The following is a 21,721-nucleotide window of genomic DNA, read 5'->3' on the forward strand; positions in this document are numbered from 1 at the left end:
GAGTTTGAGAGGGTGGAAGAAGATGGAGATGACCAAGGATTTGAAATAAACAGCAAAATGTCAAATATTTTATAAAATAAGACAAGTTACAAAGGCAAAACTCATCCCATGGGATCAACAAATGTTTCTAAATAAAGTATAAGAAATGGAACAATCTTTGGAGCTTTTATCTTTTACTTGACTTTGCTTTGGCGTCTACTAGTTTTCTTATTGAGTCTTGGTTTCTGATGGTTTCGAGGGTGTTCATCATCTACTTCCTCATTTGGATTTACTTCTTCAAACTTCACCGGTTTGATTATGACTCCAGTCTTCTTCACAACCTGTGCACAAGAGGTCAAATCGCCACAAGGTCAAAAAGAAGTGCAACATAGGTACTAATGAGAGCTTGTCAAAGTAATGAAGAACGAACCTCTGGACGGTTTAGATCTCCAACAACAGTAGAGGGATTAAACTCGGGTCCTATAGGCATACGCATACTATGTTCGAAAACTTCCTTTGATGTAAAAGGGAAAGGTGGAGTCGTAGTATGAAGTTTCTCAGCCTGTCAAAAACAGATAACTTGAGTATTAAATCAAATGGTTATGAACAGCTGAGTGAGAGACACTACTGACCTTTTTATCGACTTTCTCTGATATGATAACATGTTTAAGACGAAAGTCTTTCCTTGTTTTGAGAGCTTCCTCTCTCTTTCTCTGAGCATCTTCTTCTTTCCTTGTTGTTTTGATCTGATGATAACCTCTCTTATTGGTAGGCCATGGTTGTCCCCAACCAGGAAGCAGAACCGGCTTTTCCGGTTCAGGAACTTCCTGGTTTAGAACCTCTTGCTTCTCCTTCTCAAACTCACCTACCACATCATCACCAGCAAAAGCACGGTTTATAAGCTCTGCTTGACTAGGAACTTCAAAGATCCCGTCCACCATTTGCTCTGCTTCACTCTCTGAATCTTCACCTCCTTCATCTCTCGTTACCTCAGTTTCTGTAGTGGTTCCAGTGTTTCTTCTAGCAGGTGATGCAGTATCTCTTACACCCTCTAAGTCATTATCGTCTATATCACTATCACTGTTGTTGTCATAGAAGTTATCTGAATCCTTTTTAGACTCTTTTGGAGCTTCGATTGCACCAAACACTCTTCTACCACTAACACTAATTGTTTTTTTAGGCTTTACTGCTCCACCAGAATTCTCCCACTCTTCATACTCCTCTACTGCACGCTTAGCTTCTTCATTAGCTTCCTCATTTTTCTTTTTCATAGCACGGACCTAACCAAACATAAAGGATAAGATAAGACACCACATGAATGCACCAAAGAATCAAAAAACTGTTTTGGAGAAAGCAAAGCAAATGTTACCATGAAAGGTAATGACATAAGACCAGAGTTGCACACTTCATCATCTTCCAAAGCTCTCAGCGTCTTCTCCTTTGCTTTTGCTAACAATTTATAAGGAGTGTCCTGATCCGAACCATCACTCAACTCTTCTTCATCACTGCTACTTCCATCTCTCAAGGAGTTTATCTTTCTGGACAACTCAGCATTTATCTGAAGTTGCTCAGTGATAGCTTCCCCAGTTCCATTGTATTTCACATTCAGTCCACGTCTTACCATTCGTTTGGCCCATTTTCCTCTGTTCTTGTGCTTAAACGTCATACGTTCCTCTACACGTCTAGCCTCCTGCTTCATAGCCTCTTCTTTAGCCATCTCTGGGTCCATTAATGCTCCCAGCACCGAGTTCCTCAGGTCTTTGTTTTTGAGGCGGTGATAAAGTTTGGACTTAATCTTCTTGATCTGTTTACTCTTTCGCTCATGGTTAAAGAGAAGGCTCCGCATCTTGGCAATGTGGTTATAGTCCTTTATGTGGTCTTCCATAGAAACCTGCATCATTTGGAACAATTACATCAGAAGTTCACCCATAAACTATGTTCCATGGAATTAGAGCTCGAAAATTTTGAATTGTTGGTGCGAGTTGAGATTATTTTAAGCTAGTGGATCAGCCGAATTTGAGTTGTTCGGATACCTGCCAATCCGCAAAAAAAAGATTTAAAAGATTTTTCGTAAAAATAAATAAAATATCATAAATATTTAAATATATTTAATATTATTTTTCAAAAAATAATTATTTATATTTAAACTAATTATTTTTAATATAATTAATATTAACCGCGGGTTTTAGAGGGACAAGTGCGGATATAAAAAAATTTACTTGGGGGTTATGCAGGTCCGGGGCGGGTCGAGTTGACCCGCGAACCCAACACTACATCATGTAGTCTACATGGAATGAAGTAAATAACAGAACTTGCCTGGTTCAATTCAAGAAGCCGAGCACCATCTTCTCTATGAGCCTCCGAGACCTCATTATCATTAAGCACAGAAGCCATCCTCATCTCAAACTCAGTCCTCGGTTGAAACTCCGATGCTATTGCGCCGACCGTAGACTTTCCAAGATTGACGACTTCTTGGTTAAAGTAAACAGTCGGGGCCTCCCTGTTCCTTTTCACCAGATGCACCCACTTGCTAAACTCCTCATCAACTAGTCCTCTCGCCGCTTTACGTTCCAGTCTTTCACGGTCTGGCTTCGGCAGAGGAGGGTGAACAAGGGACTTGTAAGTATCTTTCCTCATCCGGGAGATTTGTTTGCTTGTTTTGTGATACTCTTCAAGAGGCGCCAAGAAGTCTTCCTCGGTGAGGATGTTTTTACCCGAGAGAACGTCACGTGTGGGATTGAATTCACCTTCTGGATAAGGTTCAGTGAAGAGCAGAGGTTTGCTCTTATTCTCACCTGAAAAAAAAAAGATAAAAGAGTATCAAGTGGGTTACATATAGAGCTTACAAATGCAATGAAGAAGAAAGTATCTCAGTCTTTACTATTAAAAGCTGCACTAGGCATCCCAGTGAGTACTTGCAACATCCGTGTGTGTCTATCATCATCACCATCATACTCACTGTTCAGACCATCTTCATCATCCTCTGACTCCACGTCTTCATCCTTTATTGGGGATAAAGACAATGAACCAGTGAGCCATATACCAGGGAAAACAATTGCTACAAGGAAAACCTAAAACGCTAAAAGCTTAACATTAAAACGCTAAAGCTAAAACATTAAACACTTAAACAACGCTAAAAGCTTAAACACTAAACGCTAAAACACTAAAACAGCAGTAAAACAACACTAAAAGCTAAAACATTAAACACTAAAACAAGCTAAAAGCTAAAATGCTAAAACACTAAAACAACCATAAAACACTAACACAAGGCTAAAATCTAAAGCCTAAAGACTAAACCTAAATGCTAAAATGCTTAAACACTAAACTCTAAACTCTAAATCATACAGCCACGCGGCAATGGATGGTTTAACAAACCTCAAAATCATCAGGAAGTTTGAATTCGTAGTTATCGAGACGGCCGTAGCGGTTGTTTTTTCTGGATTCCTCTTCAGGGATGCCTTCTTCGTACTCGTACAAATCGACGTCGGAATCGATCTCATTGTCATCGGAGTTCAAGGGACGTTTCTGGGTGGCGATGATCTTGAGTATTGAGTTGGGCAAGTGAGGACCTTTCCTCTTCTTTGACTTAGCTAGGGTTTTCGAGCTCCATGATGATTTCCTTTTTAGTGATCCCATGACTGTCTTGCTTCGACTCGAGAGAGAGAGGCACGCTCGTAGGGTTTATATACTTTTACTACACGGTCTTAGTTCTTTTTCTTGTCTGGTTTCTTATTAAGTAAAGCCCAATAAGCTTTTAGTAGGCCTATTAAGATGCCCAGTTTATAAAGTACACACAAAAATCAGAAGACATTGACACTAGTAAATTTAAAGTAGAAATTCTAAATCAATCCAACCAATCATCCATTTTTTATAATGAAACAACAAAAAACTTACACGTAAAGCAACAGCTATTTTACCTTTGAAATATACTTTTGGATCTCAAATTTTTTTTGTTATTTAGAAAAATAAACTCTAATAAAATTGGATGGTTCCAATCTAGTTTTCAAAATTGGTTATATAATAAATGTAATATTGTACATTTCTCTAACCAAATTTAAATGACAACTAATTATCAGGTGAGCCATGCAAAAGAAGAGAACATGCAAAAGACCCAAAGCATCGCAATTATATGTGTTAGATATAGTGAAAATGACATGTTCGCAGTCCATATACCAATTGCCTAACATAAACTGCATGTCATGAATGATCATCAACAAACTTCACTGTGATTTTGCTCATTTTGTATTGTAGTGTCTTTCTGGCTTTTAAAACATTATAGTCTCTTTATAAACATCTTTTGACAAATTTTATAAAGCTTTGTAAAAATTTGGCAAACTTTAGAAAACGGTTTTGTAAAATATAATTAAGTGAATTATAGACTAATAGACTTCATGAAGTCATATAAAAAGTTACAAATTATAAACAGTATCGACGAGTATAGGAATTGAAAGAAGTATAGGAACTGAATTGGAGATTCTAAATGTCTGAAACTCTTCGATAGTGTCAAGACACTTTATTTTAATCATGTTCACACGTTTAAATCAAACCTAAATAAAGATTTTATTAAGCAAACAGTCTAATTTTGACTTAATGAAAAAAAAGCAAAGCTAATTATGGTCAAAGGACATAGTTAACTTTCATTTTCAACTCTCCATCGTCTCCTTCCTTCCTTCCTTCCTTCCTTCTATATAAACCTTCCTCTCCTCTTCCTCATTTCACATCCCTCAAAACCATTTCGAAATCAAATCTAGTTTGAGAGAGAGACACACAGACGACACCAAGCTTCTTTCAATCTCCTCGCCGCAGATCAAACTCTCCTATTCCTCGGATAAACCTCTCCTTCTGCGGCGGCGATATAAAAAGAACAAAACCTCCCAAACAACAAGAAAAGTTTCAACCTTTTATTGTCTGTTCCATCTCTCTCTCTTTCACATATTTCGATAAACATGGCTCGTTCTCTCTCTAGCGTTAAGTTCGTATCCGCTTTCGTCTCTCAACAACTCTCCAATGCAATCTTCCGGTATGTTCTGCGTATGCTCTGTTTTTCCTCTGCTTGTGCTCTGTTTTTACTCTGTTTATGTTTTGTTTACTAAACGCTGTCGTTTTTGTTTTTCTTTTGTTTAACAGACGTGGTTTTGCTGCCACGACGGCGCAACCGAGTGGTGTAAAAGGTGGAGCCGTTGTTTCGGCAGTGATGAAGAAGGGAATGGAAGAATCGAACCAGAAGATTGCTGCTTGGATTCCAGACCCCAAAACCGGCTATTACAGACCGGAAACCGGTTCCAACGAGATTGATCCAGCTGAGCTACGAGCAGCTCTCTTGAACAAAAAGCAGTGATTGATTAATTGAGTAAAGAAGTCTGCTTCTTCTTTTTTTTTTGATTAATTATTGTAATGTTAATTTAATGTCTTGAGACGAGATCAGGGGAAGAGGGTTATGATCTTGTGCGGTGAACCCTGTTTTACGTGCGATTCTGTAATAAACCAATAGAGAAGCCTTCTTGGTTGCTCTATTTTGTAACAAAAAGGATCGTTGGATATGATGTATAATGTATTATCCATTAATATAGTTTTCTAAAATCACTTATTTACTACTAGCAATCTTTTATTTTATAACTTAGCATAACTACTACTGATAAGTGTAAGACTACTTATTCTTTTGGAAAGGTATCTAAACTGGATATCAATAATTATAATGTAAGCATACCATACAATAGTCTAATAGTTAGATCATATCTATGTTTGGTAAGCATATAAATCAGTGTTTACAATAGTTTGCAATAATACATTTGTCTCTTAGCTTCATTTTGGTTAAACTGAGTTTTTTAATGACTAAGCATCAATGATCAAACTCTGAAAATCAGTATGTGAAGCTCAAATTACCACAACTATTCAAATACTACTAATACACATATTATCTAAACTATTAAAACAGAAGTACAAATTAGAAATAGCCCTGTTTTTTCCTAAAGAATTACCATCCTATACCATTGGAAATAACTTTAAAATAAACCTCATAATTCCTTAAAAATCGCCAATCAATTAATTATGCACTAGATTTTGACCCGCGCTTGCCAAGCGCGGGTTTTTTGGATTATATTATAATACAAAGTCTTATTATATCGAAAAATATAATTTTAACAGTTATATAATTTATGAATTAGTTTATTTGATATTTTATATGTATACTTTTACGTAAGTTTTTTTGGCATGAGAATTATATCCGGATCAAAAAAACAGACCGAACCGACCCGGAAATATATGTTTAGTTCAGGTCTAGAGAAGATAACCTATTGGGGTTTTTTTTGGACCCGCATGTCTTTGTTTGAGTCCGGGTCCTACCCTAGACCCGATCATAAATATCTTGTGTTTATTTGGTATATTTGGATATTTTGAATATGTTTCCGGCATTACGAATATTTTTTTAGGTTTTTGGTTTACGATTATAGTTTTTGATTTCAGGTAAATTTTCAAATTAATTTTTTTGTGGGTTTTTGGATAAAATTTTGGGTATTTTCAATTCAGTGTCAGATTTTGAATAAGATTTTGAATTTTTAGGTATTTGAATTTTTTGGGTATTTTGTTTGGAGTTTCAAGTACTTTTCGTGTTTCGGATATTTTTCAGATTTTTTAGATATTTCGAATCTTTTTAGGATCCTAAATACTCGAACAGATGTGGACCCATTACGTCCATATCGGGTCCAACAACCTTTTGATATAGATTTTTAACGTTATTGTACAAAAACATGGTTGATGAAATATTTTTTAGAAAACTCATTTTTAAATATGAAAATATCTATCAAACTATAGACGATTGAAAGTTTAGTATATAATATGAGATTTTAGTGGAAAAATTTATATATTATTACGTTATTATAAAGAAAAGAAGAAATTAAAATGTACACATATATGTCGTGTAACTTCTCTTGCTTTAAATTATATATTATATGATAAAAGTGATAATATAAAACATTAGTTTCAATGTTTTTACGATTAAAAGTCAAAAGAGTAAACATAATAATAGTAACTAGAGATTGACCCGCACGCCCGTGCGGGTGTTAATTTTTACTTTCTTATAAATCGATATTTTATTTTTATGATTAGTATTATATATTTTATATGTATCATAATATAATTAATTGCATAAATACTTTTAGATTTCTATACATCATAATCGAACCTGAATCAAATAGAGTAATATGATTACTTTTGGTTATTTGGTTATTTTTAGTTTAATTTGAATTCAACATACCCGAATTGAATCTGTTAATATTCTTACTTTTCATACAAATATCCGTACCGGCGTCAAATACATTAGTTTTTGGATATTTGTAGGTTTGTATATATCAAGACTGAATTCATCTGGACCCGATTCGAAACACACATGAAAATTTATAATACCGAAATGAAGTCTAGTTTCAAAACTCAAAAAGCATGATAACCCACAGAAATAACTCGTAGCTGAATAGTTATCCGAATGTCCATGGCTAACCGATACATAAGTAAATAAAAAAAATTGTTAACCATTTTGAATTCTTATCACAAATAGAGTGGTTTCATTCAAATATGTCGAATTATTATAGTTAATATGTAAATAATCCTGACAAAATATTATAGTAAATATAATTAATGAGATAGTTAAAAAGTGAGAAAATGAATGTAAAAGATAAAATAAAAAAATTGAAAACAAATAAGTTTTGTTTTTCATGTCACTATTATATATCATATATATGTCATCATATAATTAATCATATTTTATATGTACCATAATATAAGTAATCATATAATTAATATTATTTTATACATACCATCATATAAATAATCACATATATTATATTTATAAACTTAATATGAAATATAAAAACCATAATTTAAGTTGGTGTTTTTAATTAAGTTATGTATTGTATTTTTTTTATATATAGTGAAAATATTTTTTAAATGGTTATTGGAAAATATTTTAGTAAATTTTCTTAAAATATATATATATTTGAATCAATTATTTATATAAATTAATTTTAAATTATTATTTTGATTTGAATTTTGTATAGAAATAATTAAAATTGAGAAAAATGAATGTAAAAGATAAAATAAAAATTGAAAACAAATAAATTTTGTTTTGTACTTCTGTAATAAATGATATTAACTTATTTAGTAAATATAATAGATGAAGAGTTAGAATTGATTAACAATATAATAAAAATCTTTTAAAAAATCAATTAAGATAAGCAAATATTATTTTCTACTGCTATCCATGTTTCCAAACAATTCTCATTTATACTACTATCCATGTTTCCAAACAATTCTCATTTATACTATTATCCAAGTTTCCAAACAACTCTCAAATGTACTTCAGTTTTAATAATATAGATGATTAAGATTTAGGAGTGATATTTGAATTAATAAAGGAATTGAATAAATTATTGTTAGAGAAATATATAGTAACATATTGTTAGTCTATGTTTAAGGTAAAAGAAAAAAAATAACGAGTTAAATAAAAGGATCCAAACAACTTTGTTAGGTAGATTTTTTAAGACTCCTCTCTTTTTAATAGTATTGATTTAGTAATTTGTTTCCATATTCTGTGCCACATATTTCAACAATAACTAATATATTGATTATCATATATTTTCAAATATTCGATTTAGTTTAAAAATTGAAGGCAGCGGATATTTTCACTGATTAATTCATTGGCTTGGGAAGTCAAACCCTATGACATCGATCGAGGATGTTGATTCTTACTGCAAGAGTCCTATCAGCAAAGGCCTTGTATGTGTGGCTAATATCAAGTTCTCTCTGCCCTACATGCCAAAATCTTTCTCTCATATGCTCTGGATTATCTCCCACACAACCTAAACAAGACCATGCCTGAATTTGCTAGAGTTACTTCCGATGGTGTAGTTCTTTTTGCAGGTATCTATCTTAAAACTTTGAGAGTAATAAAAAAATTCATTCAACTTTTTGATTCCTAACTTTTGAGCTTGGACTGTTTCTAGGTCTCCTGGTCAATCAAAAGAGTAAAGTTGCTGAATTTTCTAAATTCGGGCGTCCCGTAAGTTTACTACACCATGTTCTCGATTAGTTTATAAGTGGCATTAGCATTGCAGACTTAGTAGTTTATGTAGTTAGCCGTTTATATTGAACACATGATTAAAGGACAGTTATTACTTTTTCTTATTGCAGGCTAAAATGTGTAGCACATCATGGTGGGACCGATTCTATAACCAGATAAGCTTAGAAGAAAGACGCACCAAGCAAGAAGTTTGAACAAGCCTGCCAAGTCTTTCACCTCAAACCATTGCATTAGTCAGCCACCACTAATCCAAACTAAAGCATATTCACACGTAAGGAATTAAATAGATAATTGTTATTCTCCTTTGTATTTTGCAACAAAGTCTTTGTCCTTTGTATCTATGAACACCATTTTTCATATTGAATTTAAATCATTAGAATCACCAGTAATTACCCCCATGAGGCCATGAACACTTGCCATCTTTAAATCAATGGAACCTAAGGTTATTCCTTACTCTGATCTCTCTACCTGTAACTGCATACATAAACTTGATCGCATTGTGACAATAAACCCAAAAGCCACCGCTAGCCTCTCGATGTGATGTCCACCACCCAAAATGTAACATCCCGAGTTGTGATATGTGAAAAAGCTTAAGAGAATTGATTTGGCTACCTATATCACCAAAGTTGACTTACCTTTTCCGGAGCACATCCTGAAAGAACTCCAGAGTTAAGCGTGCTTGAGCTGGAGTAGTGGAAGGATGGGTGATCTATCGGGAAGTGATTCGCGATAGCGTGTGAGTGAGGCCAAAGCACGGGGAAAGGTCGGGTGGTGATTGCAGGGTCAGTAAACAATGATTTCGAGCCTTGAAAAATTAACGACCGGCCGTCAGATGGGATGGGGCCCACGGGCCGAGAGAGCGGGCGTGAGTGGCCCATTAGCCGTGGGCGGGTCGGGGCGTTATACAAAAATTGAAATTTCATCTGTCCTATAAGGCTATAACATCAAGGATATCTATCTTATTAAAGTAGAAGTAATTAAAGCTTTTGTTTGGCAACATATACGGTAGAACCTCTATAAATTAATATTGTTGGGACTTTGAAATTTTATTAATTTATAGATATATTAATTTACAAAAGTTTCCTTATTTAGATTTTTTATTTTAAGATATATTTATTCTATGATAAGAAAAATATTTGATTTTAGTGTATATACATTAATTGTTATTTTTTTGAAATTTGAAATTTATATTAATTTTATTATATTATTTGGTTTATATAATATATATTGCATAGAACTTAAATGTGATTTTAGATATAATATTACTAAATCTCTTCAAAAAAATATTAAGTTTTAAGAAAAATATAAAAATAATTCTAATGTGAATATAAAAAAACATATAATAATGAGTTCTTACTTATATAAAATGTGTATACGTATAAATTTTTAATTTATAGTTTTAATGGGACCATATATTTACATAGAATTTTCTAAAAAAAATATTATCTTATTATTTTATCGATTTGTGTCAAATTTTAAACCGATCCAAGTTGAGACCGATAAAATTTATTAATTTATAAAGATTATTAATTTATAGAGGTTATACTGTATAATAGTTAAAAAAAAATGATGTTTGGAAACATGAATATGAGTAAGTTAGGAAAAAAATAATGGGCTTATGCTACTAAAATAATTGGAAGTCCATTACATTATATTAAAAAGTAATGAGCTTATGTTACTTGATGAAAGGAGTTTATCATAAATTAATTCAAATGTATAATGTGGTTTTTAAAACAAATTTAAAGATTATAGGCTTCAATATATAGAGCATTTACCGAAAACTCAATATTTTCGTCATGGTTAACATATAGATTTTTAGAAAAATTCAACAAATTGGACAATACTGTTTTAATACATAGTTGAATCATGTAATAACATAGGATGAAGTTCATTGAGGTTTGGAACCTTTGTTGTCTCCGTTTCTCTAGGGAATAACAATTTTATAGTGGTTAGTCTAATGATTTAGGGAGTATTTGCAGGTTTGCTAAATTAATCGATAAAAAATTAGAACGATGTCCATGTACCATGAAAAAGAGTTTATAATACATTAATACAAATGTATAAAGTTGTTTTAAATTTTAAAACAAATTTATTGATTATAGGCTTCATATATAGAGCATTTACCAAAAACTCACTATTTTCGTAAGGGGTACACATAGATTTTGAAAAAAATTCAAAAAAATTGAGAATACTGTTTTAATACATATTTGAATCATGTAATAAAATATGATGAAGTTCAAAGAGGTTTGGAATCTTTGTTGTCTCCGTTTCTCCAGGGAATAGCAATTTATGGTGGTTAGTCCAATGATTTAGGGAGTATTTGCAGTTTTGCAAAATTAATTGATAAAAAATTAGAACGATGTTCATGTACCATGAAAAGAAGTTTACCATGAATTAATACAAATGTATAATGTGGTTATAAATTTTAAAACGAATTAAAAGATTATAGGCTTCATATATAGAGCATTTACCAAAAACTCACTATTTTCGTAGGGGGTACACATAGATTTTGAGAAAAATTCAAAAAATTTGAGAATACTGTTTTAATACATATTTGAATCATGTAATAAAATATGATGAAGTTCAAAGAGGTTTGGAACCTTTGTTGTTTCTGTTTCTCTAAGGAATAACAATTTTATAGTGGTTAGTCCAATGATTTAGGGAGTATTTACAGTTTTGCTAAACTAATTGATAAAAAATGAGAACGATGTCCATGTACCATGAAAAGTAGTTTATCATAAATTAATACAAATGTATAATGTGGTTATAAGTTTTAAAACGAATTAAAAGATTATAGGTTTCATATATAGAGCATTTACCGAAAACTCACTATTTTCGTAGGGGGGAACATATAGATTTTAAGAAAAATTCAAAAAAATTGACAATACTGTTTTAATGCATAGTTGAATCATGTAATAACATATGATGAAGTTCAAAGAGGTTTGGAACCTTTGTTGCTTCCGTTTTTCTAGGGAATAGCAATTTTATAGTGGTTAGTCTAATGATTTAGGGAGTATTTGCAGTTTTGCTAAATTATTGGATAAAAAATTAGAATGATGTCCATGTACCATGAAAAGAAGTTTATCATACATTAATACAAAGGTATAATGTGGTTTTAAATTTTAAAACAAATTTAAAGATTATAGGCTTCATATTTAGAGCATTTACCGAAAACTCACTATTTTCGTAGGGGTTAACACATAGATTTTGAGAAAAACTCAAAAAAATTGAAAATACTGTTTTAATACATATTTGAATCATGTAATAAAATATGATGAAGTTCAAAGAGGTTTGGAACCTTTGTTGTCTCCGTTTCTCTAGGGAATAACAATTTTATAGTGGTTAGTCTAATGATTTAGGGAGTATTTGCAGTTTTGCTAAATTAATTGATAAAAAATTAGAACGATTTACATGTACCATGAAAAGGAGTTTATCATAAATTAATACAAATGTATAATGTGGTTATAAATTTTAAAACGAATTAAAAGATTATAGGCTTCATATATAGATCATTTACCGAAAACTCACTATTTTCGTAGGGGGGTACACATAGATTTTGAGAAAAATTCAAAAAATTTGTAAATACTGTTTTAATGCGTAGTTGAATCATATAATAACATCTGATGAATTTCAAAGAGGTTTGGAACCTTTGTTGTCTCCGTTTCTCTAGGAAATAGCAATTTTATAGTGGTTAGTCCAATGATTTAGGGAGTATTTGCAGTTTTGCTAAATTAATGGATAAAAAATTAGAACGATGTCCATGTTCCATGAAAACGAGTTTATCATAAATTAATACAAATGTATAATGTGGTTATAAATTTTAAAACGAATTAAAAGATTATAGGCTTCATATATAGATCATTTACCGAAAACTCACTATTTTCGTAGGGGGGTACACATAAAATTGAGGAAAATTCAAAAAATTTGACAATACTGTTTTAATGCATAGTTGAATCATTTAATAACATATGAGGAATTTCAAAGAGGTTTGGAACCTTTGTTGTCTCCGTTTCTCTAGGGAATAGCAATTTTATAGTGGTTAGTCCAATGATTTAGGGGGTATTTGCAGTTTTGCTAAATTAATGGATAAAAAATTAGAACGATGTCCATGTTCCATGAAAAGGAGTTTATCATAAATTAATACAAATGTATAATGTGGTTATAAATTTTAAAACGAATTAAAAGATTATAGGCTTCATATATAGAGCATTTACTGAAAACTTACTATTTTCGTAGGGGGATACACATAGATTTCAGAAAAATTCAAAAAAAATTGAGAATACTGTTTTAATGCATAGTTGAATCATTTAATAACATATGAGGAATTTCAAAGAGGTTTGGAACCGTTGTTGTCTCCGTTTCTCTAGGCAATAGTAATTTTATAGTGGTTAGTCCAATAATTTAGAGAGAATTTGCAGTTTTGCTAAATTAATGGATAAAAAATTAGAACGATGTCCATGTACTATGAAAAGGAGTTTATCATAAATTAATACAAATGTATAATGTGGTTATAAATTTTAAAACAAATTAAAAGATTATAGGCTTCATATATAGAGCATTTACCGAAAACTCACTATTTTCGTAGGGGGGGGGGTACACATAGATTTTGAGAAAAATTCAAAAAATTGAGAATACTGTTTTAATACATATTTGAATCATGTAATAAAATATGATGAAGTTCAAAGAGGTTTGGAACCTTTGTTGTCTCCGTTTCTCTAGGGAATAGCAATTTTATAGTGGTTAGTCCAATGATTTAGGGGTATTTGCAGTTTTGCTAAATTAATGGGATAAAAATTAGAACGATGTCCATGTACCATGAAAAGGAGTTTATCATAAATTAATACAAATGTATAATGTGGTTATAAATTTTAAAACGAATTAAAAGATTATAGGCTTCATATATAGAGCATTTACCGAAAACTCACTATTTTCGTAGGGGGGTACACATAGATTTTGAGAAAAATTCAAAAAATTTGACAATACTGTTTTAATACATAGTTGAATCATGTAATAACATATGATGAAGTTCAAAGAGGTTTGGAACCTTTGTTGTCTCCGTTTCTCTAGGGAATAGCAATTTTATAGTGGTTAGTCCAATGATTTAGGGAGTATTTGCAGTTTTGCTAAATTAATGGATAAAAAATTAGAACGATGTCCATGTACCATGAAAAGAAGTTTATCATACATTAATACAAAGGTATAATGTGGTTATAAATTTTAAATCGAATTAAAAGAATATAAGCTTCATATATAGAGCATTTACCGAAAAACTCATTATTCAAATTTTGAGAATACTGTTTTAATACATATTTCAATCATGTAATAAAATATGATGAAGTTCAAAGAGGTTTGGAACCTTTGTTGTCTCCGTTTCTCTAGGGAATAGCAATTTTATAGTGGTTAGTCCAATGATTTAGGGAGTATTTGCAGTTTTGCTAAATTAATGGATAAAAAATTAGAACGATGTCCATGTACCATGAAAAGAAGTTTATCATACATTAATACAAAGGTATAATGTGGTTTTAAATTTTAAAACAAATTTAAAGATTATAGGCTTCATATATAGAGCATTTACCGAAAACTCACTATTTTCGTAGGGGTACACATAGATTTTGAGAAAAATTCAAAAAATTTGAGAATACTGTTTTAATACATATTTGAATCATGTAATAACATATGATGAAGTTCAAAGAGGTTTGGAACCTTTGTTGTCTCCGTTTCTCTAGGGAATAGCAATTTTATAGTGGTTAGTCCAATGATTTAGGGAGTATTTGCAGTTTTGCTAAATTAATGGATAAAAAATTAGAACGATGTCCATGTACCATGAAAAGGAGTTTATCATAAATTAATACAAATGTATAATGTGGTTATAAATTTTAAAACGAATTTAAAGATTATAGGCTTCATATATAGATCATTTACCGAAAACTCACTATTTTCGTAGGGGGTACACATAGATTTTGAGAAAAATTCAAAAAATTTGAGAATACTGTTTTAATACATATATGAATCATGGAATAACATATGATGAAGTTCAAAGAGGTTTGGAACCTTTGTTGTCTCCGTTTCTCTAGGGAATAGCAATTTTATAGTGGTTAGTCCAATGATTTAGGGAGTATTTGCAGTTTTGCTAAATTAATGGATAAAAAATTAGAACGATGTCCATGTACCATGAAAAGAAGTTTATCATACATTAATACAAAGGTATAATGTGGTTTTAAATTTTAAAACAAATTTAAAGATTATAGGCTTCATATATGGATCATTTATCGAAAACTCACTATTTTCGTAGGGGGGTATACATAGACTTGGAGAAAAATTCAAATAATTTGAGAATACTGTTTTAATACATAATTTTAATCATGTAATAAAATATGAAGAAGTTCAAAGAGGTTTGGAACCTTTGTTGTCTCCGTTTCTCTAAGGAATAGCAATTTTATAGTGGTTAGTCCAATGATTTAGGGAGTATTTACAGTTTTGCTAAATTAATTGATTAAAAATTAGAACGATGTCCATGTACCATGAAAAGAAGTTTATCATAAATTAATACAAATTTATAATGTGATTATAAATTTTAAAACGAATTAAATGATTATAGGCTTCATATATAGAGCATTTACCGAAAACTCACTATTTTCGTAGGGGGGGGTACACATAGATTTTGAGAAAAATTCAAAAAATTTGAGAATACTGTTTTAATACATATTTGAATCATGAATAAACATATGATGAAGTTCAAAGAGGTTTGGAACCTTTGTTGTCTCCGTTTCTCTAGGAATACAATTTTATAGTGGTTAGTCCAATGATTTAGGGAGTATTTGCAGTTTTGCTAAATTAATGGATAAAAAAATGGAACGATGTCCATGTACCATGAAAAGAAGTTTATCATACATTAATACAATTGTATAATGTGGTTTTTAAAACAAATTTAAATATTATTGGCTTCATATATAGAGCATTTACCGAAAACTCACTATTTTCGTAGGGGGGTACACATAGATTTTGAGAAAAATTCAAAAAATTTGAGAATACTGTTTTAATACATATTTGAATCATGGAATAACATATGATGAAGTTCAAAGAGGTTTGGAGCCTTTGTTGTCTCCGTTTCTCTAAGGAGTAGCAATTTTATAGTGGTTAGTCCAATGATTTAGGGAGTATTTACAGTTTTGCAAAATTAATTGATAAAAAATTAAAACGATGTCCATGTACCATGAAAAGAAGTTTATCATACATTAATACGAAGGTATAATGTGGTTTTAAATTTTAAAACAAATTTAAAGATTATAGGCTTCATATATAGATCATTTACCGAAAACTCACTATTTTCGTAGGGGGGGTACACATAGATTTTGAGAAAAATTTAAAAAATTTGAGAATACTGTTTTAATACATATTTGAATCATGTAATAACATATATGAAGTTCAAAGAGGTTTGGAACCTTTGTTGTCTCCGTTTCTCTAGGGAATAGCAATTTTATAGTGGTTAGTCCAATGATTTAGGGGTATTTGCAGTTTTGCTAAATTAATGGATAAAAAATTAGAACGATGTCCATGTACCATGAAAAGGAGTTTATCATAAATTAATACAAATGTATAATGTGGTTATAAATTTTAAAACGATTAAAAGATTATAGGCTTCATATATAGAGCATTTACCGAAAACTCACTATTTTCGTAAGATTTAAAACGAATTAAAGATTATAGGCTTCATATATAGAGCATTTACCGAAAACTCACTATTTTCGTAGGGGGGTACACATAGATTTGAGAAAAATTCAAAAAATTTGAGAATACTGTTTTAATACATATTTGAATCATGTAATAAAATATGATGAAGTTCAAAGAGGTTTGGAACCTTTGTTGTCTCCGTTTCTCTAAGGAATAGCAATTTTATAGTGGTTAGTCCAATGATTTAGAGGAGAGTATTTGCAGTTTTGCTAAATTAATTGATAAAAAAATTAGAACGATGTCCATGTACCATGAAAAGAATTTATCATACATTAATACAAAGGTATAATGTGGTTTAAATTTTAAAACGAATTTAAAAGATTATAGGCTTAATATATAGAGCATTTACCAAAAACTCACTATTTTCGTAGGGGGGTACACATAGATTTTGAGAAAAATTAAAAAAATTTGAGAATACTGTTTTAATACATATTTGAATCATGTAATAACATATGATGAAGTTCAAAGAGGTTTGTAACCTTTGTTGTCTCCGTTTCTCTAGGGAATAACAATTTTATAGTGGTTAGTCCAATGATTTAGGGAGTATTTACAGTTTTGCTAAATTAATTGATAAAAAATTAGAACGATGTCCATGTACCATGAAAAGAGAGTTTATCATAAATTAATACAAATGTATAATGTGGTTATAAATTTTAAAACGAATTAAAAGATTATAGGCTTCATATATAGAGCATTTACCGAAAACTCACTATTTTCGTAGGGGGGTACACATAGATTTTGAGAAAAATTCAAAAAATTTGAGAATACTGTTTTAATACATATTTGAATCATGTAATAAAATATGATGAAGTTAAAAGAGGTTTGGAACCTTTGTTGTCTCCGTTTCTCTAGGGAATAGTAAAATTTTATAGTGGTTAGTCCAATGATTTAGGGAGTATTTACAGTTTTGCTAAATAAATTGATAAAAATTAGAACGATGTCCATGTACCATGAAAAGAGTTTATCATAATTAATACAAATGTATAATGTGGTTATAAATTTTAAAACAAATTTAAAAGATTATAGGCTTCATATATAGAATTTACCGAAAACTCACTATTTTCGTAGGGGGTACACATAGATTTTGAGAAAAAATTCAAAAATTTGAAATACTGTTTTAATACATATTTGAATCATGAATAAAATATGATGAAGTTCAAAGAGGTTTGGAACCTTTGTTGTCTCCGTTTCTCTAGGGAATAGCAATTTTATAGTGGTTAGTCCAATGATTTAGGGAGTATTTGTTCAGTTTTGCTAAATTAATGGATAAAAAATTAGAACGATGTCCATGTACCATGAAAAGAAGTTTATCATACATTAATACAAATGTATAATGTGGTTTAAATTTTAAACACAATTTAAAGATTATAGGCTTCATATATAGAGCATTTACCGAAAACTCACTATTTTCGTAGGGGGGTACACATAGATTTTGAGAAAAATTCAAAAAATTTGAGAATACTGTTTTAATACATATTTGAATCATGTAATAAAATATGATGAAGTTCAAAGAGGTTTGGAACCTTTGTTGTCTCCGTTTCTCTAGGGAATAGCAATTTTATAGTGGTTAGTCCAATGATTTAGGGAGTATTTGCAGTTTTGCTAAATTAATTGATAAAAAATTAGAACGATGTCCATGTACCATGAAGAGAGTTTATCATAAATTAATACAAATGTATAATGTGGTTATAAATTTTTAACGAAATTAAAAGATTATAGGCTTCATATATAGAGCATTTACCGAAAACTCACTATTTTCGTAGGGGGGTACACATAGATTTTGAGAAAAATTCAAAAAATTGAGAATACTGTTTTAATACATATTTGAATCATGTAATAAAATATGATGAAGTTCAAAGAGGTTTGGAACCTTTGTTGTCTCCGTTTCTCTAGGAATAGCAATTTTATAGTGGTTAGTCCAATGATTTAGGAGTATTTACAGTTTTGCTAAATTAATTGATAAAAAATTAGAACGATGTCCATGTACCATGAAAAGAGTTTATCATAAATTAATACAAATGTATAATGTGGTTTAAATTTTAAAACGAATTAAAAGATTATAGGCTTCATATATAGAGCATTTACCGAAAACTCACTATTTTCGTAGGGGGGTACACATAGATTTTGAGAAAAATTCAAAAAAAATTTGAGAATACTGTTTTAATACATATTGAATCATGTAATAAATATGATGAAGTTCAAAGAGGTTTGGAACCTTTGTTGTCTCCGTTTCTCTAGGAATAGCAATTTTATAGTGGTTAGTCCAATGATTTAGGGAGTATTTACAGTTTTGCTAAATTAATTGATAAAAAATTAGAACGATGTCCATGTACCATGAAAAGGAGTTTATCATAATTAATACAAATGTATAATGTGGTTATAAATTTTAAAACGAATTTAAAGATTATAGGCTTCATATATAGAGCATTTACCGAAAACTCACTATTTCGTAGGGGGGTACACATAGATTTTGAAAAATTCAAAAAATTTGAGAATACTGTTTTAATACATATTTGAATCATGTAATAAATATGATGAAGTTCAAAGAGGTTTGGAACCTTTGTTGTCTCCGTTTCTCTAAGGAATAGCAATTTTATAGTGGTTAGTCCAATGATTTAGGGAGTATTTGCAGTTTTTGCTAAATTAATGGATAAAAATTAGAACGATGTCCATGTACCATGAAAAGAAGTTTATCATAAATTAATACAATGGTATAATGTGGTTTTAAATTTAAAACAAATTTAAAAGATTATAGGCTTCATATATAGAGCATTTACCGAAAACTCACTATTTTCGTAGGGGGGTACACATAGATTTTGAGAAAATTTCAAAAAATTTGAAAATACTGTTTTAATACATATTTGAATCATGATATAACATATGATGAAGTTCAAAGAGGTTTGGAACCTTTGTTGTCTCCGTTTCTCTAGGGAATAGCAATTTTATAGTGGTTAGTCTAATGATTTGAGGAGTATTTGCAGTTTTGCTAAATTAATGGATAAAAAATTAGAACGATGTCCATGTACCATGAAAAGGAGTTTATCATAAATTAATACAAAGTATAATGTGGTTATAAATTTTAAAACGAATTAAAAGATTATAGGCTTCATATATAGAGCATTTACCGAAAACTCACTATTTCGTAGGGGGTACACATAGATTTTGAGAAAAATTCAAAAAATTTGACAATACTGTTTTAATACATATTTGAATCATGTAATAACAATATGATGAAGTTCAAAGAGGTTTGGAACCTTTGTTGTCTCCGTTTCTCTAAGGAATAGCAATTTTTATGTGGTTAGTCCAATGATTTAGGGAGTATTTACAGTTTTGCTAAAATAATTGATAAAAAATTAGAACGATGTCCATGTACCATGAAAAGAAGTTTATCATAAATTAATACAAAATGTATAATGTGGTTTTAAATTTTAAACGAATTAAATAAAAGATTATAGGCTTCATATATAGAGCATTTACCGAAAACTCACTATTTTTGTAGAGGGGTACATATAGATTTTGAGAAAAATTCAAAAAATTTGAGAATACTGTTTTAATACAAATTTGAATCATTTAATAAAATATGATGAAGTTCAAAGAGGTTTGGAACCTTTGTTGTCTCCATTTCTCTAAGGAAAAGCAATTTTATAGTGGTTAGTTCAAAGAGGTTTGGAACCTTTGTTGTCTCCGTTTCTCTAGGGAATAACAATTTTATAGTAGTTAGTCTAATGATTTAGGGAGTATTTGCACTTTTGCTAAATTAATTGATTAAAAATTAGAACGATGTCCATGTACCATGAAAAGGAGTTTATCATAAATTAATACAAATTTATAATGTGGTTATAAATTTTAAAACACAAATTAAAAGATTATAGGCTTCAATATAGAAGCATTTACCGAAAACTCACTATTTTCGTAGGGGGGTACACATAGATTTTGAGAAAAATTCAAAAAATTTGAAAATACTGTTTTAATACATATTTGAATCATGTAATAAAATATGATGAAGTTCAAAGAGGTTTGGAACCTTTGTTGTCCGTTTCTCTAGGGAATAGCAATTTTATAGTGGTTAGTCCAATGATTTAGGGAGTATTACAGTTTTGCTAAATTAATTGATAAAAAATTAGAACGATGTCCATGTACCATGAAAGAATTTATCATAAATTAATACAAATGTATAATGTGGTTATAAATTTTAAAACGAATTAAAAGATTATAGGCTTCATATATGAGCATTTACCGAAAACTCACTATTTTCGTAGAGGGGGGTACAATAGATTTTGAGAAAAAATCAAAAAATTTGAGAATACTGTTTTAATACATATTTGAATCATGTAATAAAATATGATGAAGTTCAAAGAGGTTTGGAACCTTTGTTGTTTCCATTTCTCTAAGGAATAGCAATTTTATAGTGGTTAGTCCAATGATTTAGAGAGTATTTACAGTTTTGCTAAATTAATTGATAAAAAATTATAACGATGTCCATGTACCATGAAAAGGAGTTATCATAAATTAATACAAATGTATAATGTGGTTATAAATTTTAAAACAAATTAAAAGATTATAGGCTTCATATATAGAGCATTTACCGAAAACTCACTATTTTCTTAGGGGGGTACACATAGATTTTGAGAAAAATTCAAAAAAATGAGAATACTTTTTAATACATATTTGAATCATGTAATTAAATATGATGAAGTTCAAAGAGGTTTGGAACCTTTGTTGTCTCCGTTTCTCTAGGGAATAGCAATTTTATAGTGGTTAGTCAATGATTTAGGGAGTATTGCAGTTTTGCTAAATTAATTGATTAAAAATTAGAACGATGTCCATGTACCATGAAAAGAGTTTATCATAACATTATACAAATGTATAATGTGGTTATAAATTTTAAAACGAATTAAAAGATTATAGGCTTCATTATAGAGCATTTACCGAAAACTCACT

At 30.3% G+C, this 21,721-nt stretch overlaps 2 protein-coding genes and 1 long non-coding RNA gene across 3 annotated transcripts; 1 reads left to right on the plus strand and 2 right to left on the minus strand.

Annotated features, from left to right (window-relative positions):
* Nucleotides 1-25: 25 nt before the first annotated feature.
* On the minus strand, nucleotides 26-4,457 carry LOC103836750 (uncharacterized protein C57A7.06). The gene is made up of 7 exons (XM_009113044.3): nucleotides 3,355-4,457; nucleotides 2,861-2,981; nucleotides 2,296-2,774; nucleotides 1,349-1,870; nucleotides 612-1,259; nucleotides 410-541; nucleotides 26-320 (listed from the first exon to the last, which is right to left on the minus strand). The coding sequence occupies exons 1-7, from the start codon at nucleotides 3,613-3,615 to the stop codon at nucleotides 174-176; spliced, it is 2,310 nt and encodes a 769-aa protein (XP_009111292.1). The 5' UTR covers nucleotides 3,616-4,457; the 3' UTR covers nucleotides 26-173.
* A 242-nt stretch (nucleotides 4,458-4,699) lies between these two features.
* On the plus strand, nucleotides 4,700-5,566 carry LOC103836752 (protein SENESCENCE-ASSOCIATED GENE 21, mitochondrial). Its single transcript, XM_009113045.2, has 2 exons — nucleotides 4,700-4,999; nucleotides 5,107-5,566. Exons 1-2 carry the CDS (start codon nucleotides 4,926-4,928, stop codon nucleotides 5,315-5,317), a joined length of 285 nt encoding a protein of 94 aa, XP_009111293.1. The 5' UTR covers nucleotides 4,700-4,925; the 3' UTR covers nucleotides 5,318-5,566.
* A 6,670-nt stretch (nucleotides 5,567-12,236) lies between these two features.
* LOC117128113 lies at nucleotides 12,237-12,892 on the minus strand. Its single transcript, XR_004451292.1, has 2 exons — nucleotides 12,697-12,892; nucleotides 12,237-12,347 (listed from the first exon to the last, which is right to left on the minus strand). It is a non-coding gene; the product is annotated as an uncharacterized LOC117128113 (long non-coding RNA).
* Between the last annotated feature and the right edge of the window lie 8,829 nt (nucleotides 12,893-21,721).

This window comes from Brassica rapa, chromosome A09, assembly GCF_000309985.2.
Source record: "Brassica rapa cultivar Chiifu-401-42 chromosome A09, CAAS_Brap_v3.01, whole genome shotgun sequence".
Taxonomy (NCBI): Eukaryota; Viridiplantae; Streptophyta; class Magnoliopsida; order Brassicales; family Brassicaceae; genus Brassica; species Brassica rapa.